At 37.2% G+C, this 25,929-nt stretch overlaps 1 protein-coding gene across 1 annotated transcript in view; it reads left to right on the forward strand.

Annotated features, from left to right (window-relative positions):
* The first annotated feature begins 17,570 nt into the window (after positions 1-17,570).
* The window catches only part of LOC145693300 (clavesin-2-like), a 103,849-nt gene continuing 95,490 nt past the window's right edge, over positions 17,571-25,929 (forward strand). The window contains exon 1 of the mRNA XM_081769159.1: positions 17,571-17,764. Within this exon, the coding sequence (XP_081625285.1) occupies positions 17,755-17,764 (10 nt within the window). The 5' untranslated portion in view covers positions 17,571-17,754. The remainder of the gene's footprint in view (positions 17,765-25,929) is intronic.

Raw genomic sequence — 25,929 nt, forward strand, 5'->3', positions numbered from 1 at the left:
GAAGCATCTGCACAATATATACCACAATCTCAATATGCACCACACAAACCTAAACTTCCACCACAATATCTTGCCATGGTAAAACGATCACGTCAGTTCTTCCGTGAATATACTCGCACAGGAAATCGAGAGGCACTTAGACATCACAGAGCACTCCAGCGCACTGTTCACAATTATGTTAAAGCCTTTAAATTAAGACAATGGATCAAAACTTGCAATTCTCTCTCCGAAACCTCTCATCCTACTCGATATTGGAAACGGCTAAACGCTCTCTCTGGCAAATATACCAAAACTTCATACCCGATCATCATCAATGACTCGCCTTTAGACTCTGATCTGGACAAAGCAAACGCCTTCGCCACTTATCTCCAAGATATCTTTACACCGCTCACTCCTGAATATCCAGTTCGCAATCACCCAGTGGATCACTTCGACTTTTCTTCACCTCATCTTCAGCCAAACAGTACTCACCCGCTTAATACATCACGTCCTCTTACAAAGCCCATCACTCCAGAAGATATTAGCACAGCTATTGCACGAAAACGAAACACCGCACCTGGCACTGATAATATCTCATATCGACATATCAAGGAAAGTCCATACGCAGTATCATATATTCTTTCTCTCATCTTTACATTCATCCTCCGCACTGGCTATATACCATTACAGTGGAAAACTTCAAAGGTACTGATGTTTCTCAAACCCAACAAACCCGCCGACTGTGTCTCCTCATATCGACCTATCCAATTGACTCCAGTCTTCAGCAAAATCTTAGAAAAGATTCTAGTATACCGTCTTCATACACATCTTTCCAGATATAATTTATTACCATCACATGAAGCAGGTTTTCGTCCAAATTTCAGTATTAATGATCAGTTATTCCGCCTTCTCAATTACATCACAAATCACTATAATACTTCCTGGCCATCTTGTTTAACTCTTTTTGATCTTGAAAAAGCTTTTGACAAGGTTTGGCACCATGGCCTTGTTTATAAACTTCTCAACTTTCGTCTTCCTCTTACTTACATCAGATTCATATATAATTTCCTGTTCTGTCGCCTAGCATATGTTACCATTAATCATACCTTCTCTCATCCAATATTTCTTCATTCTGGTGTGCCGCAAGGATCGTCTCTTTCTCCATTATTGTATCTTCTCTATGTAGCCGACTTTCCAACTCTGCCCGATAATATACACGTTTTTCAATACGCAGATGACACCGCCTTCTTAGCGCTGGGCAAAACCATCCATCAACTAAATACTTCTATGCAATCCGCCATAGATTCATTTGTCCAATGGTGTAAAGTGTGGCGCTTAAAGATCAACGCTCTCAAGACACAAACTATAGTTTTCCTACACCCTAAAAAGCGCACAAAAGTACAGAGAAATCCCAAGCTCCTTCATCTCACAGTCAGCGATACACGTCTTCCACTCAGCAAAACAGTAACATATTTAGGACTTGTCTTAGACACACATCTCACCTGGAAGGCCCATTTGCAGCACATCACCACCAAAGCTTACAATCGTCTTAATTTACTCAAACGTCTTACTGGCACTACTTGGGGTCTCAGTCCAAAAACTGTACTCATACCTATAAAGTATTTCTACGTCCGGTCATCACATATGCTCATCTAGCCTGGATTGCCGCACCACTCTCATTCTACAATAAATTGAAGATATTGGAACGACATGCACTGCGCATTGCTTACAGAATCAAACTACCCAGTCCGACATATGAACTCTATCAACGCATGACCTTTCCACATATTCTTTTCCATCTTGAGTCTCTCCGTCTTAAGTACATCACCACTCGTCTTGAGGATCACCACCCACTCCTCATCGATACAATGACAGCACACATCGACTTTCCACTTCGTGCCCATCTTCTCCATACACCATTGGCGCTGCTTTTTACCCTCTATCACTACACTCTTCCTCCGAATCACCATCATCTCCTCTTAGCCGCAGAATTGAAGGCCGACGTCATCCCACCCTTCATATGTCCATCATTCGCACAGTAACTCCTTTGTAACTAATCTGGGCTCCCGCTGTCTTTTCATCAATGCTTGGAGTAGCCCCCAAGCGAGAAGAATAACATGCATCTGTCCACTAACATAACCCTGTATTGTGTATGCTGTGTATCGCACTTCATCACATCATGCTCATCACCTCCATCATCACTTCATGATTGTGATCCAAAGATCACAATGTCCCTCCGAAAAGTGAGATAATAAATAAATAAATAAATAAATAATAAATGCAATCCACAATCTTCCTTCATTGTTTCACCATTTCCTTTCTCTTTATCCTTCACCATCCACATATCAGTATACAAATATCACATAGACCAACTCCCACTGTTCTTCCTATCAGTTCCCATGCATCTACCTTCCCATAGAGGGCGTAACCCTCGCACGGGTGGCTAGCCGCGGCTAGCAAAAAAAAAAAATACATATAGATATAGTAAAAGGATCCGGGTTTGGTTCAATGAGCTCAGATAAACATATACGGAAACGTTATATTCTTTATATCCTAATTACATTGGCGACTTTTTTTTCGTGGCAAAAATGTGCCCGCATGGCATACTGGAAAATATTGCTGGAGACCTCTAAGCTGGAAAACAATGTTGGATCCAGCAACAATTTATGCTGGTTTTGCAGTAAATTATGCTATTAATTTGACGAAAATTAATGGTCCAGCAATCAAATTCCAGCACAACTTTTCTTTTAATTTGGGGCGGAGGGGACACAAATTCGGATACATGTTGAACTCTAGGTTCCGTCTCCTTAGGATGTTATGAACATTCATCCCATGGAAAGCAATGGCAAACCAGCATGGGTTCACCTTGCCAAGGGACTTTTAGGTCAAATACATGCCTTCGGACAGAATATCACATCATCATTCATTAACAGCCATAGAATAACATATTACAAAATTTTAACCGAGAATATATGTGAGACTGCGAGACCATGCGAGAAAGTCTCGCGCGAGACGCGAGACGAGACTCAAAATTTTATGCGAGACGCGAGACGAGACTTCACATTTGCGAGACGAGACGAGACGCGAGACAAGACCAACATTTGAGGCTGCGAGACGAGACGAGACTTTTGCATTTCTCGTCTCGTCTCGTCTCGCGTGCATCCCTACTTACGATGCAGCATACATACAAATTCAGCCATGTAACTTGGGGGATTGGGAAAGGGGGACATTATACTTCAGCGTAAAATGTAAGTTATTATTAAAAATGAAATGAAATCTTTGAGTTTTACGTCCCACGGGTATGCCGGTTAGGCTAAAGGAGACGGTGATGATGAGTAATGAATGAAATGGTGGAATGAAGAAAGTGGGAGGAAACGGGAGAACCCCGAGAAAACCCACGCCCACGGTGCTTGTCCACCACAAAGTTCACTTGGCGGAGGCTGGGATCGAACCCGGGACCCCAAGCACCGGAGGTGAACGCTCTACCACTGAGCCACCGCGACCCCTAAGTTATTATTAATCTACAACATCGTATTATATGATCGTCGGAACTTGGTGACAAGCTACCTGGTTCGTATCATAAGATATAAATATAAAATGTAAGAACAATTTTTCGGAAACGATATAGATATATAAACGAGTAACTTAGTTATATATTGAGAAATGGATTTCTAAATAAAAATCAACTACAAAGAAATACATTGAGCTACGCTAAACTACATCTGAACAGTCGCATTAAATGAAATTTGGAAGATGGTGATAAGTCGTACGGGAAGCATCATACGATATAAACATACAATTGAAAAAGATTTTTGAGACGAAATAAATAAACAAAAGAATTGTAATAACGACTGATAAATTTATATTGAAGAAGAAATAGAGTCTTCCAAAAGTCCTGCAAAAAAGTAAAAAGCTGTAACTTTGTAACAATTTATTGTATTCGTACAAAACTTTTAGTGGACTTGTAACAAAGTCTGAAATTTTGTTTCCAAGCATTTTTTCAACGCCAAACCTCCAGCTGAGCACCATTTACTTCCAAACATTGCTGAAGCCTTTTCGGGAATCCAAGAATGGCATTTCGACGTGCTTCATCCGTAATACTCCCAATCACATCACGTATCTTCTTCCAGAGATCCTGAACATCTTTCGGTTTTTGCTTGTAAACTTCTGTATCAGTTTCTTACGAACGATATTGTGTAGCGTTGTCATTGGTACTCGCAGCTCCAAGGATCTGCGTTACAACGGTTTCTTTGGACTTCGCAACACGCTTTCCTGCATGGACTGAATCACATCAACACTGGTTGTTGGCCTTCCGCTACGAGGCAAGTCCAAGACACTTCCGGTAGCTAGGAACTTATCGTACCATCTCTTGATACTTGAACCTGCAGGTGGTTGTTTCTGATATTTTTGTCGAAATTTTCTTCTCACAAAATACTAGATTTTAACTCACAAAACCACGCCACACACTGCACTTTCTCTTGAGTAGACGCCATACTTGTCACGTCATTTGCGGTTATGACGTCAACGTTTACATCCGCTCATTGTTGCCAACAAAAATTTTAACATTTACACTAAACATTACATACAAAATACAAAATTGTAAGTAGTACTTTCAAAGTTACAGCTTTTTACTTTTTTGCAGGACTCTTGAAAGACTCTGTATTAGAAAGAAGAACAATGAACCAATACCTTTGACATTAATTTTCAAAATAATGTTAACATGAAATAAATAAACATAAATAATTGCTTAATTTGGTGAAAGTGGAAAACAGATAATAGTAAAGTGTTCATTTGAAGTACACTAAGGGGATAATTACTCTCTTCATCTTCATATAGAGACTGAAGAGTGTAGTGGTTACAAAAACAATAGAAAATTAATGGCAATAAAATACATGAGATACAAAGATGTGCATTTAAATTATTTATTTCAACCCAGCGAAGCAGGTAATATATGCTAGTTTTATAATATAGATTAATTTCTTATTTTGCCCAACATAATTGCTCTAATTAACAAACCACGTTCTCGTATAAAGTCGAAGCTAAATTAAAACTTAAAATCAGACACACACAAACGCTTTACAATGTTAGGGAAAATGGCAATATATTGGTATTTTTGTAAATATAACACGACGAGAGGAAGGAGAGCTAGGATTGGCATGAAATGTTCATATAAAACGGTTGGAAGGTGAAGCACTATAGCAGCGTTTCCCAACCTTTTTCAACTTGAGGCATACTACGGGTGTTACTTGGATTCTCGCGGCACACTTATAGATATTATTTGTAAATATAAAACACAGTGGTATGTTTTCTGTGATTATTGATCTCCTTCTCACAGAGAAGAAAGCTTGATCACTGGTTTTTCCCCGTGGTAAATCATTATGCTTATTTTTCATTCAAATTTAAAAATAGGAAACAATTGCAATGAAATATTGAACTCAGGTTTTTAAAAATACGCTTCCCTTTTGTATCCAACCAACCTTTTACTAAGAAGGAAGATCACTAAATAACGAACGAACAAACAAATCTCTTTTACTTTTAAAACACAAATGTAGGTAATTTGTCGAAAGGATTGAATGATATTTTAAATTTTCAAGTTATGAAATAGTCTGCAACAATAAAGAAGCAATAATGGTCATAACAATGATAAAAAATACATTTTCAACAGAGCAGTAACACGGTATGTAACTTAAAATTGTAGACTCACAGTAGAGGTTCATAGTAATTTGAAATACAAATATACATTTTGCAATTTAATTGCTAAAAATTAATAATTTTGTTTCGATTCCTCGCGGCACACCAGCGGCCCATTCACGGCACACCGGTTGGGAAACGCTGCAGTATAGTAAGGACTTGGTTAAAAGAATTAAACAGTTCCGAACACTGTTTAAATTAGCCTTTAACCTCTTGACTCATTCTACACATATGCATTGTGTAGGTTTCGAGACGTGCTGTTTTTGAAGCCTTCTTGCACTATAGGGAGCAAGGGATTAAGGCAAAAAGTCGAAAAAGAGAATCTCTCATTTGGAGGTGTAATGTGAGGGTTTTCCACACTGGTTTTCAAAGAAAAGTTTCTGTGTTTTGTACTCTCTATGCATTCGGCATTCGCCTGGTGGGACTAAGGAAATTCTTTGGAAAAATTTGAGTTAGAATGGCTTTGCCAGACAAAACCGGAAGTGTGTTTTTAAATGTATCCCTTAAATTTTTAGTAGCTCTCTAACCCCTCTCTTGGAGGTGATACACTGTGATAGGGAATGACCTATGCTATGAAAGTTGATACCACGTTAATTCAGAATAGGTACCTTTCTTCATAACCTTGGTATTACATATGAAAGTAAAACAAGCATGCATTTGATTTCATTTGATATTGTGTTTAGTGTGTCTTTTTGCAGTGAGGCTTAACGTGGAATCCTATCAAATGAGCTCCCACCGAGAATCAAACCCGGGTTTCCCATAGAACACGGAAGATTCGGTATTTCATATAGACTGACAGCTGATTACTGTTGTGAGGTACGAACCCCACTCTAGAAAACAAAGGAACAGTAGTATTTGGAACTAGCTAACTCTATGGCCTATGGAACCCGGAGGTTCAATGCCGCGTTCACAAAAGCTCTCCACTGACTTCTATCCTTAGCTAACTGCATCCAGTTTCTACTTTGGATTCCTCTCTCTGCGAAATCTATCTTAATATTGTCCTCCCATCTGCGCCCAGGTCTTCCTAATAGTCGTTTTCCGATTGGTCTTCCAGTCAAGACTTTGAAAGCGTTTCTACTTTCTTCCATCCTAGTTACATGACCTTCCCACCTAAGCCTCCTAGACTTGATGACCCTAACAATGTTTGGTAAACCGTATAAATTATATAGTTCCTCGTTATGAAGTTTCCGCCATTCCCCATTCCCGTTCCTCTTGGGTCCGAATATTCGTCTCAGGATCTTGTTCTCAAATACTTTCAGTCTATGTTCTTCCCTCAGAGTAAGCGATCATGTTTCGCAACCATACAGAACTACAGGCATGATTATCGTTTTATATATTTTAAGCATAGGAGGAACTAGAGGGGGGCCAGATGGAGCGTTCCCCCAAGAAGCAAAGCTGGCTCTCCCCAGAATTTTTCTACTGGACAAAAATAATGTTATTAATTTACCCCAGTTTACGCATAACAATTTTAGTGATGTCTATACTCGTCAGCCCATCGACCTTTTTTTTTCTTAATATGGTCTGGTGTCTGGATGTAATAAAATCACTGGACCAATGTGATAGTGGGCACTGTAGCGACCTCTCAATTTGCACTATGCGTTTTTTTAAAAAAAATGATAGCTTTATTATGTAAATTATTTTTAGTTTGACGTAGTAAGTTTTTCTTGTTTACATATGTATGAAAAATCAGTCTGCAGTCTTATTGTTATTATTTTATTTATAGCTTAGTAATGTTTGAATAGTTAAGATTCTCAGAACAAATTACACTGTTCAACAAATTTTGATCGAAAGTATGTAAATTCTTTGAAATTGCGATTTTTACATTCATTTAAGCATAATATGAAAGGAAATGATAATAGAAGAATTTTCTTAGCTCAGGTTGTGAAAAAAACGCCCTTGTACAACAGTAGCTGTGTATATATACAAATGTATTAATATTTATAGAACATTTAAGCAAAATCCTTGTAAAAACCTACATTTCACTTTTTTTTTTATCTATTTCACTATGATGTGATAAGCTGGGGAGTTAAGGAGTACCCTAACCTATAGTTTTCTATACCCTTGTACTTCCTTTTTCAAAATTGCGCAAATACCAGTTTCACAGCGATACAGAAAATAAAGTAACCGTGGTCAAGTTAAACATTAACAATTCCGTAATAAAAATCAGTATTAACATCAAAACATGAAAAATATGTACAAGTACCTTTTTGTGCAAGAACTACACTGCAATGTAGACAAAAGTTTCAAGTGATCCCTTGTACAGGATTATGTTTATTTTATTTTGAGCGTCTTTGCTTGGCTTGCCTTTTGTAGGTTACATCTGGAGCAACCCTTGCAATAGCCCAACAGTAGTCGGCCAATATGTTAGAACTCACGCTCACCATGTTCGTCACTTACTGCTCCACAATCTTTGGGAAAGAAGTCTAGATGTGAATGAAGAAAGTGGAGTTTCAGAGACATATTGCAACCAAGATTTTCGTAGCACAATAACAACTTTGCTACCAGTTGTTTGTAATTTGTTGCTTGGTGTCTTCCCAAGAACTGTGAACAAACACTCTTCAAGCTTTCCCACACAGCTTTCTCCTCACCTTGAAGAATTTCGTCGAACTTGTGACCTTTGAATAGTTGCCTAATCTGTGGCCTTATGAAAACACCCTCTTTAACTTTGGCATCACTTAATCGAGGGAATTGTCCCCTTAGGTACTTATAGGCCTCATCCTCTTGGTTCATCCTCTTAACAAAACTTTTCATAAGACCTAATTTAATATGTAGACAGGGACAGGGGCGGATCCAGGACCGACTTCTGGGGGGGGCGGTGGTTTGTCATAATGCTACTTTTAAGGACTCCAAATTCTGGGATGGATTTTATTTATATATATAAAACAAGAAAGTTTCCTCTTCTGGGGGGGCGATCGCCCCGATCGCCCCCCCTGGATCCGCCCCTGGACAGGGAAGCAAAATTCGGTTACGACCTACCAGTAGTTCATGCTGCATATTTTTCACTCCCGGCTGAAGAGTTTCTCTGGTACTCCAATCACTTTTGCGGTAATGAGATCCACGATCTCTACTGTCCCATTCACATATAAAGCAACAATACTTTGTATACCCTAACTGCATACCTAGCAACAGTGCTATTACTTTAAGTTCACCACAAATGAGCCACTGAAAATCGTAATATTTAATGGCTTGAAGTAAACGTTTCAAGTTTTCATAAGATTCCTTCATATGAACTGCGTAACCTACAGGAATTGAAGGAAGTTCATTTCCAATATGTAAAAGCACTGCCTTTAAACTCACCTTGGACGAATCTATAAAGAGTAGGGATGGTATCGAGACGAGACTTTGTACAGTCTCGGTCTCGTCTCGGTTGATAAATAGCTGTCTCGGTCTCGGTCTCGTCTCGAGTCAAAAATCGCCGTCTCGGTCTCGGTCTCGTCTCGGTCAATAGATGCTTGTCTCGATCTCGGTCTCGGTCTCGAGGACCAAATCTCGGTCTCGTCTCGAAAGTCTCGAAAGTCTCGAAATAAATAGTGTTAAATTAAAATTGTGAAAGTATTATTATCGTACAGTCTGTCGTTTCCGCTTCTTATTTTTTGCCTTCATTCTTGACTATTATGGTACGCTGTACCTCTTCATAGCTAATTTGCTAGCGCTAATGCTTTCCATGCGTGTGTTCCAGGTTCAATCATCTGTGGGCAGTGGCGGCGGTTGGACGTTAAAAGTGGGGGGGGCAAGACATGATCTGAATATTTGATATCAATGTTAGTTTTCCTGGTTGCTTGTAACACTTTGTTTGGAGAAAGGTTGTATAACTAATAGGATACTATCTTTTTCAGTTAAAATACCGTATATCGTATTTCATATTTTATTAAGTAAATTGACAAGAGAAACGCAAGTAGACACTAGCCCTTTGTACTCTTAAACAACGAAGGTGTAAGAAGGGATTTGATTCCTTGCTCATGAATATCTGTGTGAAAAATTGTGTGATCAGATTAGTGGCGTATTTAATAAATTTGCAAAACAAATAAACAGAAAGGATAATATTAATCAAATAATCATAGTAATGAATAATGGGGCTTGTTTTGCAAAAGTTATATTGAAACTGGAAATTAATGAACAACTTATTTTTAATTCCACGCATGCTATTATATAGTTATTACTCTTAGAATGACAGTGAATACTACAAGCATATGCTACGACATTTAAAAAAATACTTTTGCAGCTTCCCGAAACATGTTCGCTGCCATTAAGTACAGTTTTCACTTTATTGGAATATATCAAAACTCAGCAATACTTAGTGACTCCACATTTCAGTTATACAAAATAATTCTAAAATCTAGAATTATGCTAAATTTAATAAATTGAATTGTATATACAAAACTGTATATGCACACCCCTAAACTCCTATATTATACTGCAAAATTAATATTCCTTACTGAGCTCCTTCGTGGCTAAGCGGTTAGCGTACACGCCTTTGACGTGGGAGACCCGGGCTCGATTCCCCGGGGGGAGCTCACGTGGTTCGAACTCCACGTTGATAATTAAGTCCACGTCTCACATAACTTCGCTGCTGAACAGAATGTTAAACTGAAAAAAATCAAATCAAAATATTCCTTATTATTAGAAAGAACAAAATACATTTTAGGAACTGTCGATTTTTGTGCAATTAAAGAATAACTTGTGAAGGACTTCTTTTCTTGCGAAATGTTATCTCAATTAGTTCCAGAGCAGCTGACTAACATATCGAGCCCTTGCAAGAAGAAATTAAAGTACGCTCTAATTGTGGCGCTCCAATAGGTTAATTTTTGGTCCATTTTTAGTAGCAGTTCAAACGCAATTCCTGTAGCTTTCTTAATTCCACGGAAAGACAACCAATAAGTACTCATGGAACGACAAATATTTTATGGCACCATTTTTATTCTATGAACCAATAATACATACAAAACTTTATATTTCCAAATGAAACTATATACATTAATGGGTAATTTCGAAAAGGTGGGGGGGCAACTGCCCCCCTTTGCCCCCCTAATCGCCGCCCTTGTCTGTGGGTATATCATATCTGGGATAAAACCCTAATAGTAACCCATATTTCACTTTCTAGCAATAGACTTTGTCTCAAATAGCCTCAGTACTGCCTATACACTTAAACTCTATTAAATTAACTCCAGTACTATACAGTAGTTTATTTCCTTCCTTTGAATCAGAATTGATCAATACCTCCTAACGGATAACACAACACATAGCAGCACGAAAGTATTAAATCGGACCGAAATTGAAATTTTACAATACCTCATTTATTGTCCAATACATTCTGCTTTGACTGTCATTTTAAAAACAGAATATAACATTCATGATCTTAACAAATTATTACTACAATATATTTTATTTCTAATTGATCAAATGCTTTATTAGCGTTTCATATATACGTATTTAATTTACACTTTATAACACGGACTTACTGAACCTTGTGGTGGGAGCTAAGACACTCAACTTTGTTATGTGTGGTCTTGGGTTGAATCACCAAACAAGTTAGATTCAAAGTCCGATATTTCGCATAGTTCGCGTCTCAATTTAAGTACATTTTATTTCTTATACGAGATCGTAAGGTCGTAATGCATTACTATGCATATATCCAGAGCCGTAACTAGGCAGGAGCAACTGGGACAGTGTCCTCACCCATAAGGGCGTCGAAAAATCCAGTCAGGCTTACAAAATTTCTACTCTGAGAAATAAGGAAAGGATAATACGTAAGAAATTGAAGAATTTAGTGCTATAATTTAAATAAATTGTCATGAATACTGCAGATCTATCTCTTTGTACGCTAGGGAAAATGTCACCTCTCGGTGGCGACGAAATCAGCTTTGGGGGCCCACAGAGTTATTGTTACTCATCTAAGTAGGACAAAACAATAATTTGTTTCCTTTTGGAAATATCTAGTTTTACTCTTCGTACTACTCTTCCCAGTAGCTTAAGTGAAGTATACAAAAGTTTTAAAAATTATTTATTTATTTTTATTTTATTTTATTTATTTTTGCTCTGATTAACCATAGAATTTCAATGATGTCACGCAGAGACGTAAGCAGACTACAGCACGCTTGACTACAGCAGAGCCGTAAGCAGCACGCTTAACTACAATTCGCGTGGTCCCAAGTTCGATTCCCGGTGTGGGTACAGTTGAACGACCAAAGTGGTTCCACTATAATCAGTAGCTCCACGTCTCCTTTAGCCGCCCTAGCATAACTGTGGGACGTTAAACTAAAACAAGTTAACCCAAAAATTAACACAATGCGTATTACTAACTGTAAGTCTTTGAATAATTGCATATACACTGAAGAAAAAACCCAAGTCCAGATTTTAGGAGAAAACGAGGATAATATGCTTTTTGTTGGGAACACTATGACAAGACAGTGGTGTCAATCTTAATACTGGGTAAAACACCCTCATTTCTATGGCGACATAGTCAGTAAGTGAGAGCGATGCTTACTGTTCTCACAGGAGTAATTGGTGTTCTCACTTACTGACGTACGTAGCCACATGAAATAAGGGTGTTGCACCCAGTATTACAATTGACGCCTGTATATATATAAAACAACATCAACGATTGGGAGGTGATTCCTAACACCAAGATAAGACAAAATGCTTCCTTTCGGAGTTACACGCTGCCAAAAACATGAAAAAAAAAATGAATTTTAATGTTCGATAGCTCCAATGGCGGAGCCAAGGGAGGGCCAGGCCCCCTTGCTCAAAATCTTGGCCCCCTAGTGCCCAAACACAGTGATATAGCTATAGGTTTACAAACGCTAAGTGAGTCGTGGCCACAAGTGAAACTACTACCAAAACATCTCTCCACAGCAGAGTTACCAACTGCAGAATACCGTATGTTGCAATAGTCTGCGTTCCGAAATGAAATGAAATCAAGATTTACGTCCCACGGATATGCCAACTAGGCTAATGATGACGGTGACGACGAGAGATGAATGAAATGGTGGAATGAAGAAACTGAGAGGAAACGGGAGAGCCCCAAGAAAACCCACGCACGTGGTGTTTGTCCACCACAAAGTTCACTTGACGCGAGCTGTGATCGGACCAAAGGTGGACGCTCTACCACTGAACCACTGCTCTGCGTTTCGAGTAAAATAGCTCTACTAGTTTATGTTCGTAGTAAGCAAGATCTAATTCACCGAAATCTGTAGGATGCATGCATTGATCTCACCACCTGAACTACCTTTTAACCCTTGTATTTTATTGACGTAGTTATCTCCTGTGTTTTCGACAAAGAGTCAGAAAGAAAAGCAAAATCAGTCGGCATTCTCATTCGCTTTAATGCTGAAATTTATACTAAAATATGAGACACTTACTTACAAATAGCATACACTTTAGTAAAACATTACACTTGCGTTGGACGAAAGAAGTGTTCGTACATTATCTATTACAATTCGTACAGAAAGTGGTTAATTCTCATTGACTATGGCGACATAGAACAAATGCATAGTAATCATTAAATAATTTGGTACTACTACTACTACTACTAATTATTATTATTATTATTATTATTATTATTATTATTATTATTATTATTATTATTATTATTATTATTATTATTATTATTATTATTATTATTATTACAGTTTATCTACATAATAATATAAATAACTACTTATATTATTATGCGGTATTAAAACAAATCTGGAACTTGTGATATTTATTCACTTCCATCATTCCACCTATAACCTTGAGCTTCGCCTTATATCCAATTCTATTATAGCAGTCAACCTCCGCCATCACGTCTAAGTGGAGTAGTCACCTAACCCTTGCTCATGTTCGGCAGCACAAGCAATCACGAGCACTAGGTTTACTCATAAAGGATGTCTGTCGCGGCATGTTCTGCGAACAGCTTGTTGTTTACAGTTTCCATTCAACTTTCAGAAGTAATGTTCCACTGTATAAATATGATAAGCAGACTTGTTTCCTAGTTCGCTTTGATTTTCTTAACGACTACTAAAAAAGAAGTAGTTATCATGTTTCTGTTTTTTAAAAATAGTGCTTTTAGATAGGATAGGCCTAATGGATAGAATAAGATATGCATATTCAATGATTTTTAAATTATACAGTACATTTTAGCTTGTGATTGAACCTTACAAGTTTTGTGAGTATATGAATCAAGTTTTTCCATTCATTGAAGATGCCCCCCTCAAAATTTTCGTGGTCCCTTCATTGGCCCCCTTGAAAAACATTCTAGCTATGCTACTGCATAGCTCCAATACTATGGGATCTACCGTAGTCGGGTCAAGACTTCAACTAAGAACTAGTATGTGCCCTATCCAAATATCCATGTATCAGTATCTTGCGGTACTTCTGCAACAGCTTTTACAGAAGTATTTGGTGAGTACTTAAAATTATATGCCCTTAGCCAAACTCCTTTTATGAAAATTGTTGCGTGAGTACCGCAGGATTCTGAAACATGTATTTTTGGATAGGTCACATAATAGTTCCTAAGTAAAGTCTTGACCCGACTACCGTAGATCCTATAGTATTGGAGCTATGGACCATTAAAGTTCATTTTTTCATGTTTCCGGCAGCCTATAATTCCAAAAGTAAGCATTTGTGCATCCAGGTTGTCTATACTTTTGTCTTATCTTGGTGTCAGGAATCACCTCCCACCCGTTGTTTATATATATATATAGATAGATAGATAGATAGAGAGAGAGAGAGAGAGAGAGAGAGAGAGAGAGAGAGAGAGACGGACAGAGAAGGCTACATCAGCAGTGGATTTTGTTTTGGGAGAGGTTTGAGAAACGGGTAAGAAACATTTGTGCTGCACGTGCAGTGCAAAAAAATGGTCACAAATTTATTTCGGGAGAGGCTTGAGCCTGATAGGCACCCCCTAAATCTAGGACTGTACATCAGTCAACCGTTCACATATTATCTAACACTGCGACGAAAGAAATTTTGAGTGAAGACAATTTTGATTTTTATCAATATTCGAGACGAGACCGAGACTTTCGAGACTGACCTAAGTCTCGTCTCGGTCTCGTCTCGATTTATAGAGGCATGTCTCGGTCTCGGTCTCGTCTCGGTTATGTAAAATCCGTCTCGGTCTCGGTCTCGTCTCGGTATATAAAAGCCCGTCTCGGTCTCGGTCTCGTCTCGATATTTCGAGACGAGACCGAGACTAGTCTCGGTCTCGGTACCATCCCTAATAAAGAGCCTCCACTCCGTAGGTTCGTAGTAATTTTAAGTGCCCTCATGAGACCATTTACATCTGTACATGCCACAAGTGTGTCTTCCATAGTAAAAAATGAAGTGAACATCTTCTCCCTATTCCGATACACTGAAATATTTACTTTTTCCTGCAATAAATTCCATTGCTTTAGGCGTGACGCTAAAATTTCGGCTTTGCTTGTCTCTGATTAGATCACTTAGTTCCTCTTGAGTAAGTCTATGTGGTTCACATGGAGGTTCTTCTACAACAAACGTAGGGTCCTTCGAAGTACTTGATTCAGGAGCTTCAACTTCTTGATCATCATCAGAAAAAAGATCGTATTCTTTAGGTGGGTCAGGAACAGGTAGTCCTTCTCCATGTGGAACAGGGCGCATTGCAGAAGGAATGTTAGGATAGATCAAGGCCCGCTTCTTCTTCGTGGAAATTCCCTTCTTGACGGAAGGAACCATACAAAAATAACAGTCTCTGATGTGGTCGCTTGGCTCCCTCCAAATCATGGGCACTGCAAAAGGCATTGAGCGCCCCTTCCCATTAATCCAATTTCTTAGATTGCTGGAACAAGTGTTACACACAATGTGGGGTGCCCAAGATTTATCTTGGTCTCCAATTTTACAACCAAAGTAATATTGATAGGCTTTTCTTATTAGTGGTGTTATAGTCTGCTTTTGTGAGGAAAATTTCACTTCCCCACACACGTAGTAGAAGCTATCCGCACTGTTTACACAATTTCGCGGCATTTTTGTTTATTGAAATCCTCAAAATGTCACTTGAAATAGTTCCGACAACTATTTAAAAATATACATTCGAAATACCAGTATTTTTGCGTACTTGTAGTTGTATTTTTATGTCCTGCACTACACAAACGTCACACCCAAAACGCTGATAACTGCACTAAATCTGTCTTTTCTAACAATAGCAGAACACTACTGAGATAAGCAAGGTGACCAGACGTCCCGTTTTAGCCGGGACAGTCCCTTTTTTCAACCGTTGTCCCGTTTTATCTTATTCTCAAACGGGACGCCTAAATGTCCCGTTTTAAAGCAAAAATGGCCCAGGTGTCCCGTAATTATTATTCAAAATATAAATGGTCAATGCAAATTTTACACTCTTCCGTACCAACACTCATTGAGAAGGTTGAGCCGTGTCTGGAACTTCTGAATGTTCAAATGAGAATTGAATGTTCTGTGGTTCAAGTGGGAATTAAGTTCGATATCTGAGTGTTCAAGTAGTTAAAAGTATTGTTGGGTACGCTGTGTTGTCATTTTTACTTGTGTATTTTGTAAATTGAAAACACTGTTGATCCCAAAATACAATCTGGAAGTCACATATTTATTTCCTCCCCCCCCCCACTTCCCGCGTCGCCGATTCGTATGTGTCCCGTTTTTGCAAGTAAAAATTCTGGTTACCTTGGAGATAAGGAACACAATGAAACCAAGCGTTCATATAGTTTCTCCAGTGTTGCCGGATCAGTGTAACATTTTACCCCAAACGAAGCGAATATATTTATTTTTAAAGCGTTATTATTAGACATTCCTGTAAAACGAAAAGTAGAGCTAATATTCGAAAATAACTTTCAAATTCGTGATCAGCACCACAAAATCAATAAGAATTAGCTGATTTTGTTCAATTTACATTTTCGTTATTAAGGTACTAAAAAAACAGAAAGGAAAGAAAATAGAAGCCGAACTCTTGAACTGCTAGACTCAAGCAATTACTTTCTACATATAAGAATATAATACCCATTCAAAAGTCAGTATTCAATATCGTTTGTTGCTTTTCTTTCTTCTTCTTCTCATTATTATTATTATTATTATTATTATTATTATTATTATTATTATTATTATTATTTATGAACTGAAGTTTGCTGTGTTAAACACAAGGGCGCCGATTTTTCTGTAACTTGGGGGGAAGCGTTCAGATGTGTGCTTAGTTACAGACAGGGGACTAAGAAGGCATATACGAGGATTTTAAAACAAATTGAATTCAAATTATGCCAAATATTGTATTTGAAAAAAAAAATACATATAACAGTATGCATATAGTCATTATGAAGGCAGGCCCTGCAGTTACAGAATTAACTATGTTTGTATAACGTTAAAAGAAGTTCACTAAAGAATATCTTATTCTAGTAAGAATAAACTTTCTGCTGTAACTAAAAGGTAAAGTTAGATAAGAACATGGGCGCAAATGAGCATTGGAGGAACTAGCCCCCCCCCAGCCCCCATGAACGGTGCCCTTGGTTAAACAAATATCACGAATTAATAATCCATCTAATATCATTCTAATGTAAAACCTCGAATAGACATAGTGCTATGGTGTTTATTTTAATTTCAATACTTACAATTTACTACGTTATGATTTTTTAATCTGTAGAATTCAATCTACCTTCACTATCAAGATTAAAATTTCCTAAATAATTTAAATTCATCTTACAATACGAAAGAACTTCACTCTCGTTTAATGTATAGGACATATTTATTATGCGTATGTCGTCGCTTGTATATCGATCTCGTGATATAAACAAGACGGGCGCTTCAAAATTTGATGTGGTGACATCTATTGCTGCCTACTTAAACTACATAGCAAGAAACGCTTTATGCTTTTGTTTTGCACGAGATCTGCTTCTGCATTGAAATAGTACGTACTTCGAAATTCTCGCACCAGATGGCAACATCATTTCATTGATTGCGGCAGATTCAGCATGATTGCTATGTAGCATACCTTAAAGGATGCTCTGTGGAAATTCCAGTGTTTCATACGTGCTGAACGGATTATAGCATTGAACAGTTTTATAGTGTTATCAAAATTGTGTTTGTAAATCAAATCATGGAGTTCATGAAGGTCGAAATTTTCTTGTGGTTATGATATTTCGTAAGTACAAGTTTATTTGGAATTTACATTTAATGATTTGTCATCTTTTTGTTACCGAAGTTCTTTAGCTATGCGTGACTGAATATATTGGTTTCTGTGTTACCAGTCGACATGTGGGTGTTACGGTCTAAATCAATTTTCTGCAGTAGTTGCTTCGGCACCAAATTGCTTTTATAGTCACGCGGTCAGTAACATTAATGAATTAAACCGGTTAAAATAGCATCGTAATTGAAAATAAATTTTGAACGAGAGTTGAAAACATACGTTTGTAAATATCACATGTCAAATATTATGCAAACATTTTAAAAATATATATTTCAGAAACAGAAGCGCATGAAAAACGAATATTTAATTATTGACTACTGGATCAGGATGCTTGCGATCAAAGGTAGGCCTATTCTTTAATTTTACACAGTTAAGAAAAGAAACGTTTCACTTGCTGCATTGCATTTTATGTGTCATAATACAAGCCTCAGCAGGAGAATTTGGTTGCTGAGGCTCCAGAAACAAGAAAGCAAATATAGACTATATTATTGATATTCAGATGTGGAGCATCCACCTGCAAATGAGGGATCTACGTTCGATTCCTCGCCGGTTCAGGTTTCTGTCTTTTTCTAAAAACAAAATTTCTTATGATTCGAAAGTGTATGATATTGAGAAATGAATGAAATAGTGGAATGAAGAAAGAGGGAGGAAACGATAGAACCCCGAGGAAACAAATGCACATGGTGTTTGCCTACCACAAAATTAACTTGGCGCGAGCTGGGATCGAACAAGGGACCTCATTCACCAGAGGTGAATGGTCTACCACTGAGCCATCGCGGCCCCGCTCAGTGGTAAAGAGTTTGGACTGAGACAAAATTTAGGGTGTATTTATTTATTTAATTATGCATATTTCTGGGTATTACCGGCATCTATAGCCTTAAGCCCTTCACGTATGAGGGATGACGTTCCTCGGCGAACACACTGTTCTAGAGAAAGAAGGACCTGTATGTTAGGGATCATACGGCATTTGCCTGGTGCGAATGAGGAAAGCCCAGGAGAAAACTCAAGACAGCTGGCCTGAAAATTCTCTTACATCTTTTCTCTAAGAGATGAAAGAATCGAACCCGGGGCCACTCGCAATGAAGACAAGCGTATTAGCGACGGCGCTATTCGAGACCAAAAAATTAGTGAAAATTTAACAAGAAAAGATCTCTATTTACTATTTACAACCAAACTACATGAAACAAAACTGTCATTAAACGTTAAATTAAGGCATAGGGAAATACATATATGATGAGATGGTTGATGGCTGTAAGTGAAATATCTACTTAAAATAAAAATTTGATTGTAAAAATTAATGAAGGACGATCCCTCCCCCGTAAAGAGCAATATGACACCACAGGAAAATGGCTGGTTGGTATTCTCATCTTTCAAAAGGAAGACCCAGACTCTTTTCCATTTGTGGATGCAGCACTTGGTTCTAATTAGTGGTATCATTCAAATCATTTAACAACTGGTTATAATCCGTATAGTAACTTGGTTTAATATTAGTCTAATATGATTACTATATAATTGTATATTATTATTATTATTATTATTATTATTATTATTATTAATATTATTATTATTATTATTATTATTATTATTATTATTATTATTATTATTATTATTATTATTATTATTATTATTATACAATCATAGTGAATAGAATTAAGTCTTACAGCATTTTTATATTGATATTCTGTATATGGATGTTCACAAATTGCTAGAGGATTATTTTTGTTTCGTAAGTACTGGACCTGGAGGGGAAGAGGCACTTTTAACGACTGATTCCGGGAATCTGAGAAATGTTAACCTGTTCGGGTGAACCGGTGCAAACCGTCTGACATTACAGGCTCTTATTCGGGCCTACGTATCATGCGCTTAGAAGGAGAAAATAACCTTGAACTTGCAGATAGCCAACCAAGTAAACATTGTAATATTTCTCGACGTGGCTCCACAGCATATGGTTTGCAAAAATATACGAGTCACTGCTTCAAAGCTTTTCGTTCCCATTCCATGTTAAATGACACCATACATCTCGTCATACAATGAAATCTATATGATAAAAATAAAAGTGATCTCGTGGGTGATAGAATCACGGAAAAAGGAATGAACCATTAGAAACGAATTGTTGGATATAATTTTCGACTGCCTCAAACTGGGATTTTATAATGTTATTTTGATTAAAGTGCGTATCCTAAGGGGATACAGGGATTCAGATTTTATGAAAAAAATACGATATGTCATGAGCCCATCAAGTTAGAAAGATGGAACTCGGTATATAAACTTCTCTTTTAAAATAAGGGGGCATCTCTCTTACAAGGAGAAGGCAGACTTTGGTAAGTGAACATCGGGACAATTTTTTGCGAGGTTGTAGTGCACATTTAAAGAGTTAATATTACAAACTGGGAGAGCGCAATGGGCACAAATAACCGAGAAAAACCGTCTTAAAGTTTTCTACTTGCTGCATTATCGTACGACGCGCAAATTTATCAAGTGACGGCGTGGTAGAGTGGGAAGAATCCTCGTTTTAAGTACAAAGAGTCCCGCGTTCGATTCCCGTTTTAGTCAGCTTTTTTTATGTTTTTTGCTTGAACCAATAAAGTAGCCATTTGTAACTATAAGTAAAATATTAATTCACCATATGTTTATAATGAATTAAAACAATAGAAATTTTCAATCACTTATAAAATCTTTCAATGTTCCATGTTAACTAGGAAGAAAATTTAATCTCTTCCGTAAATATTATTGCTATTGCAGTCGTTGTGTAAAAATATCCTTGAAGCTTCGTGTCTACATATGTTGACAGTGTGAGAATTACAAAGGGAATGAGGGGGAAATCTCCTTTGGTTATAGCAACATCCAGTATTAGCAAAGGGGATTTCCCCCTCAACTCATTTGTAATTCGCACACTGTCAACAGATGTATACACGAAGCATCAAGAACATTTATTACATAACGACTGTCGTCAAGGCCGCCGATTCTGGGGGGAGGCTGGCCCCCCCAAAAGCTCATGTGGGCCCCATGTATTTTTATGAATGTGTATTTTTATTTATATTTTTTATTGTTACATGTATTGATGTATGTATTTTTTATAAATGGGCCCCCCAAATTTACAGAGAAATCGGCGCCGTTGACTATCGTAACCATAATAGAACTCGTGATATCAGTATATTTACGGAATAGATTAAATTTTCTTGCTGGTTAACATGGAGCATTGAAAGATTTTATAAGTCATTTGAAAATATCAATTGTTTTATTCATTATAAACACATAATGAATTAATATTTTACTTATAGTTATAAATGGCTACTTTATTGGATGAAGCAAAAAAACAAAACAAAGATTGACACCAATGGGAATCGAACCTGGGACCTTTGCATATGTATCGCACACTTTGTTCACCCTGCCACCCCGTTACTTGACAAACTTGCGCGTCGTACAGAATATGTGTCGAGTAGAAAACTTTTTGAAGACGGTTTTTCTCCGTTATTTTTGCCCATTCCGCTTTCCCAGTTTGTAATATTAACTCTTTAAATGGGCACTAGCACCTCGCATAAAATGGCCCCGAAGTTCACTTACCAAAGTCTGTCTTCTCCTTATTAGTGTTTCTGAAAATTTCCCTTTTAAGGGGAAAGAAGAAAATATACCTATATTGTTTCGTCACATTCAAATCGACGTTGTCTGTTTTTAGTGGGTGCGTCACAGGAAAATTGGCTGAAGCGTTTGAAATGGAAAAAATAAAATGAAATATTTCAGCCTATTTCCCACGAGAATGCCTCTTATAGGCTACCGAAGATGAATGATTACGGCAAGTGAGTGATGATGGAAGAATTGGTGGAATGAGAAAGTGGGAGGAAATGAAAGTACCCCGAGAAAATCCATGGCCGCGATCTTGTCCATAACAACTGAAACGTTTGAAATGAATTTTGAATCATAGTACCTGCCTCAAGGTGAAGTTTTATGATACCACTCTGGTTAAAGGATGCATCCAAAATCCTAAAAGAATTGAAGGATTCAAAGTAAGGATGTTATAGTATCACTAACATCCCAAGTTTGGAAGTCTCTATCACACATACAGCACAACAGAGATGGACATGATAATGCACATCGAAAGTACCTTAGTGTTGGATATCATGGTCATGGTACGACTTGTTTCGAATGAATAAAAACAAAGTTAAAAGGGCTTGAAAATTTGAATTTTTTGAAAGGGTTTATTTCGAAAAAAAAAATGCTTAGATAAGTATAATATCAGTTACTTTTATCGTTTACAATTGGCAAACAAATTATTTTACCGTTTACAGCACTTCGATATCTCAAATCATTCCGGAGATATGATAAATATCGGTAAAGTTAGCAACACTGCTGAAAATGGCGTATTTGTGGAAAATATTTAAAATGAATTATCTTTTATATGATTATAGCAATAGCTTTTGGTAGCTCTAATTACAACAAGTTGTCGCAATTACATAATTTAAGTAGTGTTGCATACTTTATCAACATTTATCATATCTCCTGAACGGTTTGAGATATCGAAGTGCTGTAAACGACAAAATGATTTTGTTGCCAATTGCAAACGATATTATACTTACCTAAGCAATTTTTTTTTAAATAAAGCTTATGGAACATGACAAAGTTATCATGGATCAAAGACGAATGGCCATGTTGCTTTGTTGCTTTTATTTTCGATTGGTATTACATGGCAAGAGTAGCTTATGATAGCAAAGCCCATAATCAGATTGAAGCTTGTAATGAATTAACAGCTTTATTGTCAGTACACGTTGAAAAAATTTACTTTTGAATGCCCGTTCCTTTGTTTATCCAATCGTCCAGATGTACCGAAAATTTTTCCCACAAAAGTTATACTTGCTTTTTAACTCCCGCATCAACTGTACATACGCTATTGATTGAAACGTATTATAGAGTTTACGTGATTTATTATGCCTTATATAAACAATATATTTTTTAAAAAAACTCATGCCAGTTTCAACTATTTCTTTCTGGAACTCTAAAATAAACTCACCCCAGTTTTAACTAATTTCTCTTCAAAAATTTCAATGACTCACAATCTCTCTCTCTCTCTCTCTCTCTCTCTCTCTCTCTCTCTCTCTACCCCGGTCTCTTAGAACAGATGTTTATAACTATATAAAGGTATCTCAAAATTCCGATCTCATAAAGAATAGTTATTTGTTGCAGATTACAATACAGATAGTTAAATAATACAATATGAAAAAGCATTACAACAGCAGATGTTGAAATTGATGACCCTCTTTAACCCTGCAGGTATCGATACGACCATAGAAGGGTCGTTTTATACAGATTACAGAGTAATATTGTTGGTGTAATAGCGTAGCAATAATAATAATAATAAAGTTTTTTTTTTAGCACAAAGTTCCTACCTGAAACAAAAACTATACTATAGTTATATTTTACTTATTCAACTTTTTAAAGAGGAGGCACAGTAGTTCAGTAGCGTAGCGCTTACATCTGGTGCGAGAAGTCCTTCGTTCGATCCCAAGTCAAATAAGTTTGTGGTGGTCAACATCGTATCCTAGAGTTTTCTCGGGGTTCTTTCGTTTCCTTCCACATTATAATTTCATCAATTCTTTCATAATCGTTCACTTTTATTAATCATCCGTCTCTTTCAACCTAAAAGGCAAAATTCTTGGGCGTTAAATTAGACATTTCATTTCCAACTATTTGTACTTTAAGTGCAAGGAATCACAGTTTCCTATGAATACGAGGACTGTATTTGGAAAGAAGGTATTACTGAATTTTTAACGATATCTTAAGGTTTTGAGTTTTACGGTGTATAAGAAACCCTGTGTAAAAATCTTCGCAAGCTCTAACGGGCCTGAAAGCAGAAACTTAACTCTGAAATGAAAGTTTATATTATCTGTACTAGATCTTGGCATGAAATGTCATATCTATATAGCTCATCAAGGACTTGATTGCATGAAAGGGCCCTACCTCGGGAAAGAAAGGAGGAAAAACCTAAAAGGACGTTTTTAGTTTTGAATGTAGAAGTTACTAAGAAGCGTTAAGCAACACTGTATATTGAAATGCATTTTCTCGAACATCTATTTTGGAGACTACACAACGATAGCGTGTTTCATTGCAATAAGAAAACATTGCATTAGGAAGTTATTTAGCTGCCACAACCCACGACCGAAAACAAGGCGTGTCTTCGACCGGAGTACACCGTCTCCCTGACGTCGCTTTTCTTCTTTCTTGTTTATCAAGTGTTTCAACACGTTTCCGGATATCGACTGATTTTTTTCTCCCTCAAACTTGCAAATATGATTCACTTTAACGTACTTGGCAAATTGTGGAGGCGTTAAAATATTAAATAATACTTTTGATAAAGTGGATACTTTCAAATATTTAGGACCAATATTAACAGACGAAAATCATATTCACGAAGAAATTAAATGTCGACTAAAAGCAGGGAATTCGTGTTACTATTCGGTTCAAAATCTCTTGTCGTCGCGAATTCTGTCGAGGAATTTGAAGCTTAAAATATATAAAACGATAATCATGCCTGTTGTTCTGTATGGTTGTGAAACATGGTCGCTTACTCTGAGGGAAGAACATAGACTGAAAGTATTTGAGAACAGGATCCTGAGAAGAATATTCGGACCCAAGAGGAACGAGAATGGGGAATGGCGGAAGCTTCATAACGAGGAACTACATAGTTTATACGGTTTACCCAACATTGTTAGGGTCGTCAAGTCTAGGAGGCTTAGGTGGGCGGGTCATGTAGCTAGAATGGAAGAAAGTAGAAACGCTTTCAAAGTCTTGACTGGTAGACCCATAGGAAAATGACCATTAGGAAGACCTAGGCGCAGATGGGAGGACAATATTAAGATGGATCTCGCAGAGATAGGAATACAAAGTAGAAACTGGATGCAATTGGCTAAGGATAGAAGTCAGTGGAGAGCTTTTGTGAACGCGGCACTGAACCTCCGGGTTCCATAGGCCATAGAGTTAGTTAGTTAGTTAGTTAACGTACTTGGTTTATAGAAATAATTCACACACCAATAGCAGAAGAAATTCATCTGATTGTATGATCAGTATAAATGCAAAGGCTCGTTTTGAAAAATGAAAAAGAAGTTAGTTTCATTTCACATTGTGATACTAGGATAGACTTCCAAACTAAACGAACTCAATACTTGAATTTAAAGTAGTATATCTATAACTACTAACAAGGGCGCCGATCCTGGGGGGCCGGACCCCCTCAAAGCTCATGTGGGGCCCCTACTGTATTTATGAATATTCAATATTTGGCATAATTTGAATGCAATTTGTTTTAAATTCCTCATATATTTACCTTCTGCGTCTAAATGCCCCCCCCAAATTTACAGAGAAATCGGCGCCCTTGACTACTGGTTGAAAAAATATTTCAGTTTAACATCCCACGTTATGCTCTTTTGGCTAAAGGAAACGAGTGCGGCAAGTGAATGATGGAAGAATTTGTAGAATAAATGGATTTGTAGATAATGGGAGAATGAAAATGTAAGAGGAAACGGGAGTATCCCGAGAAAGCCCACGGACACAATGTTGTTCACCACAATCTTACTTGGCCGATGATCGAACTAGGGACCCCACACACCAAAGGTAAGCACTCTATTACTGAGCCGTAACTACTGGTTGCAATAGAAGAATAAGATCGAAGATTAAAATGCATTTCAGACGCTGAATATATATAAAAAGCCATTATTCGTTGTATCTTAATGTTTTTGGTCTATGAGATTAATATTGAAACCAGAAGTGGTAATTGATGTATATTACTTCCGGTTGCAATAAAAAGAATAAAATGAGAGGTGAAACATATTCTTGATAATGAATCCATAACAAAAAGCTGCTTCTCACTAACCATTTTCGTTTTATCCGTTTTTCGATCAGTTTTTTAACAGAAAAATCGTAGATTTTCACCACTTCTGGTTTCAACATATAGATAAAAAGTCGAAACAAACTCATTACTAGGATACTGAAACTATGCCAAAAACCATCTTTTGATTTATGCTTTATGGAAATAGAAGCATTGAAACAGAAATGATTAGAAAATTCCAACCACTTCCGGTTTTGGTGGAGTATTGAGGTGGTGATGATATAATGTCCTAGAACGCTCAATCGAT

Source organism: Thermobia domestica, chromosome 8 (assembly GCF_964235325.1).
Source record: "Thermobia domestica chromosome 8, izTheDome1.hap1.1, whole genome shotgun sequence".
NCBI lineage: Eukaryota > Metazoa > Arthropoda > Insecta > Zygentoma > Lepismatidae > Thermobia > Thermobia domestica.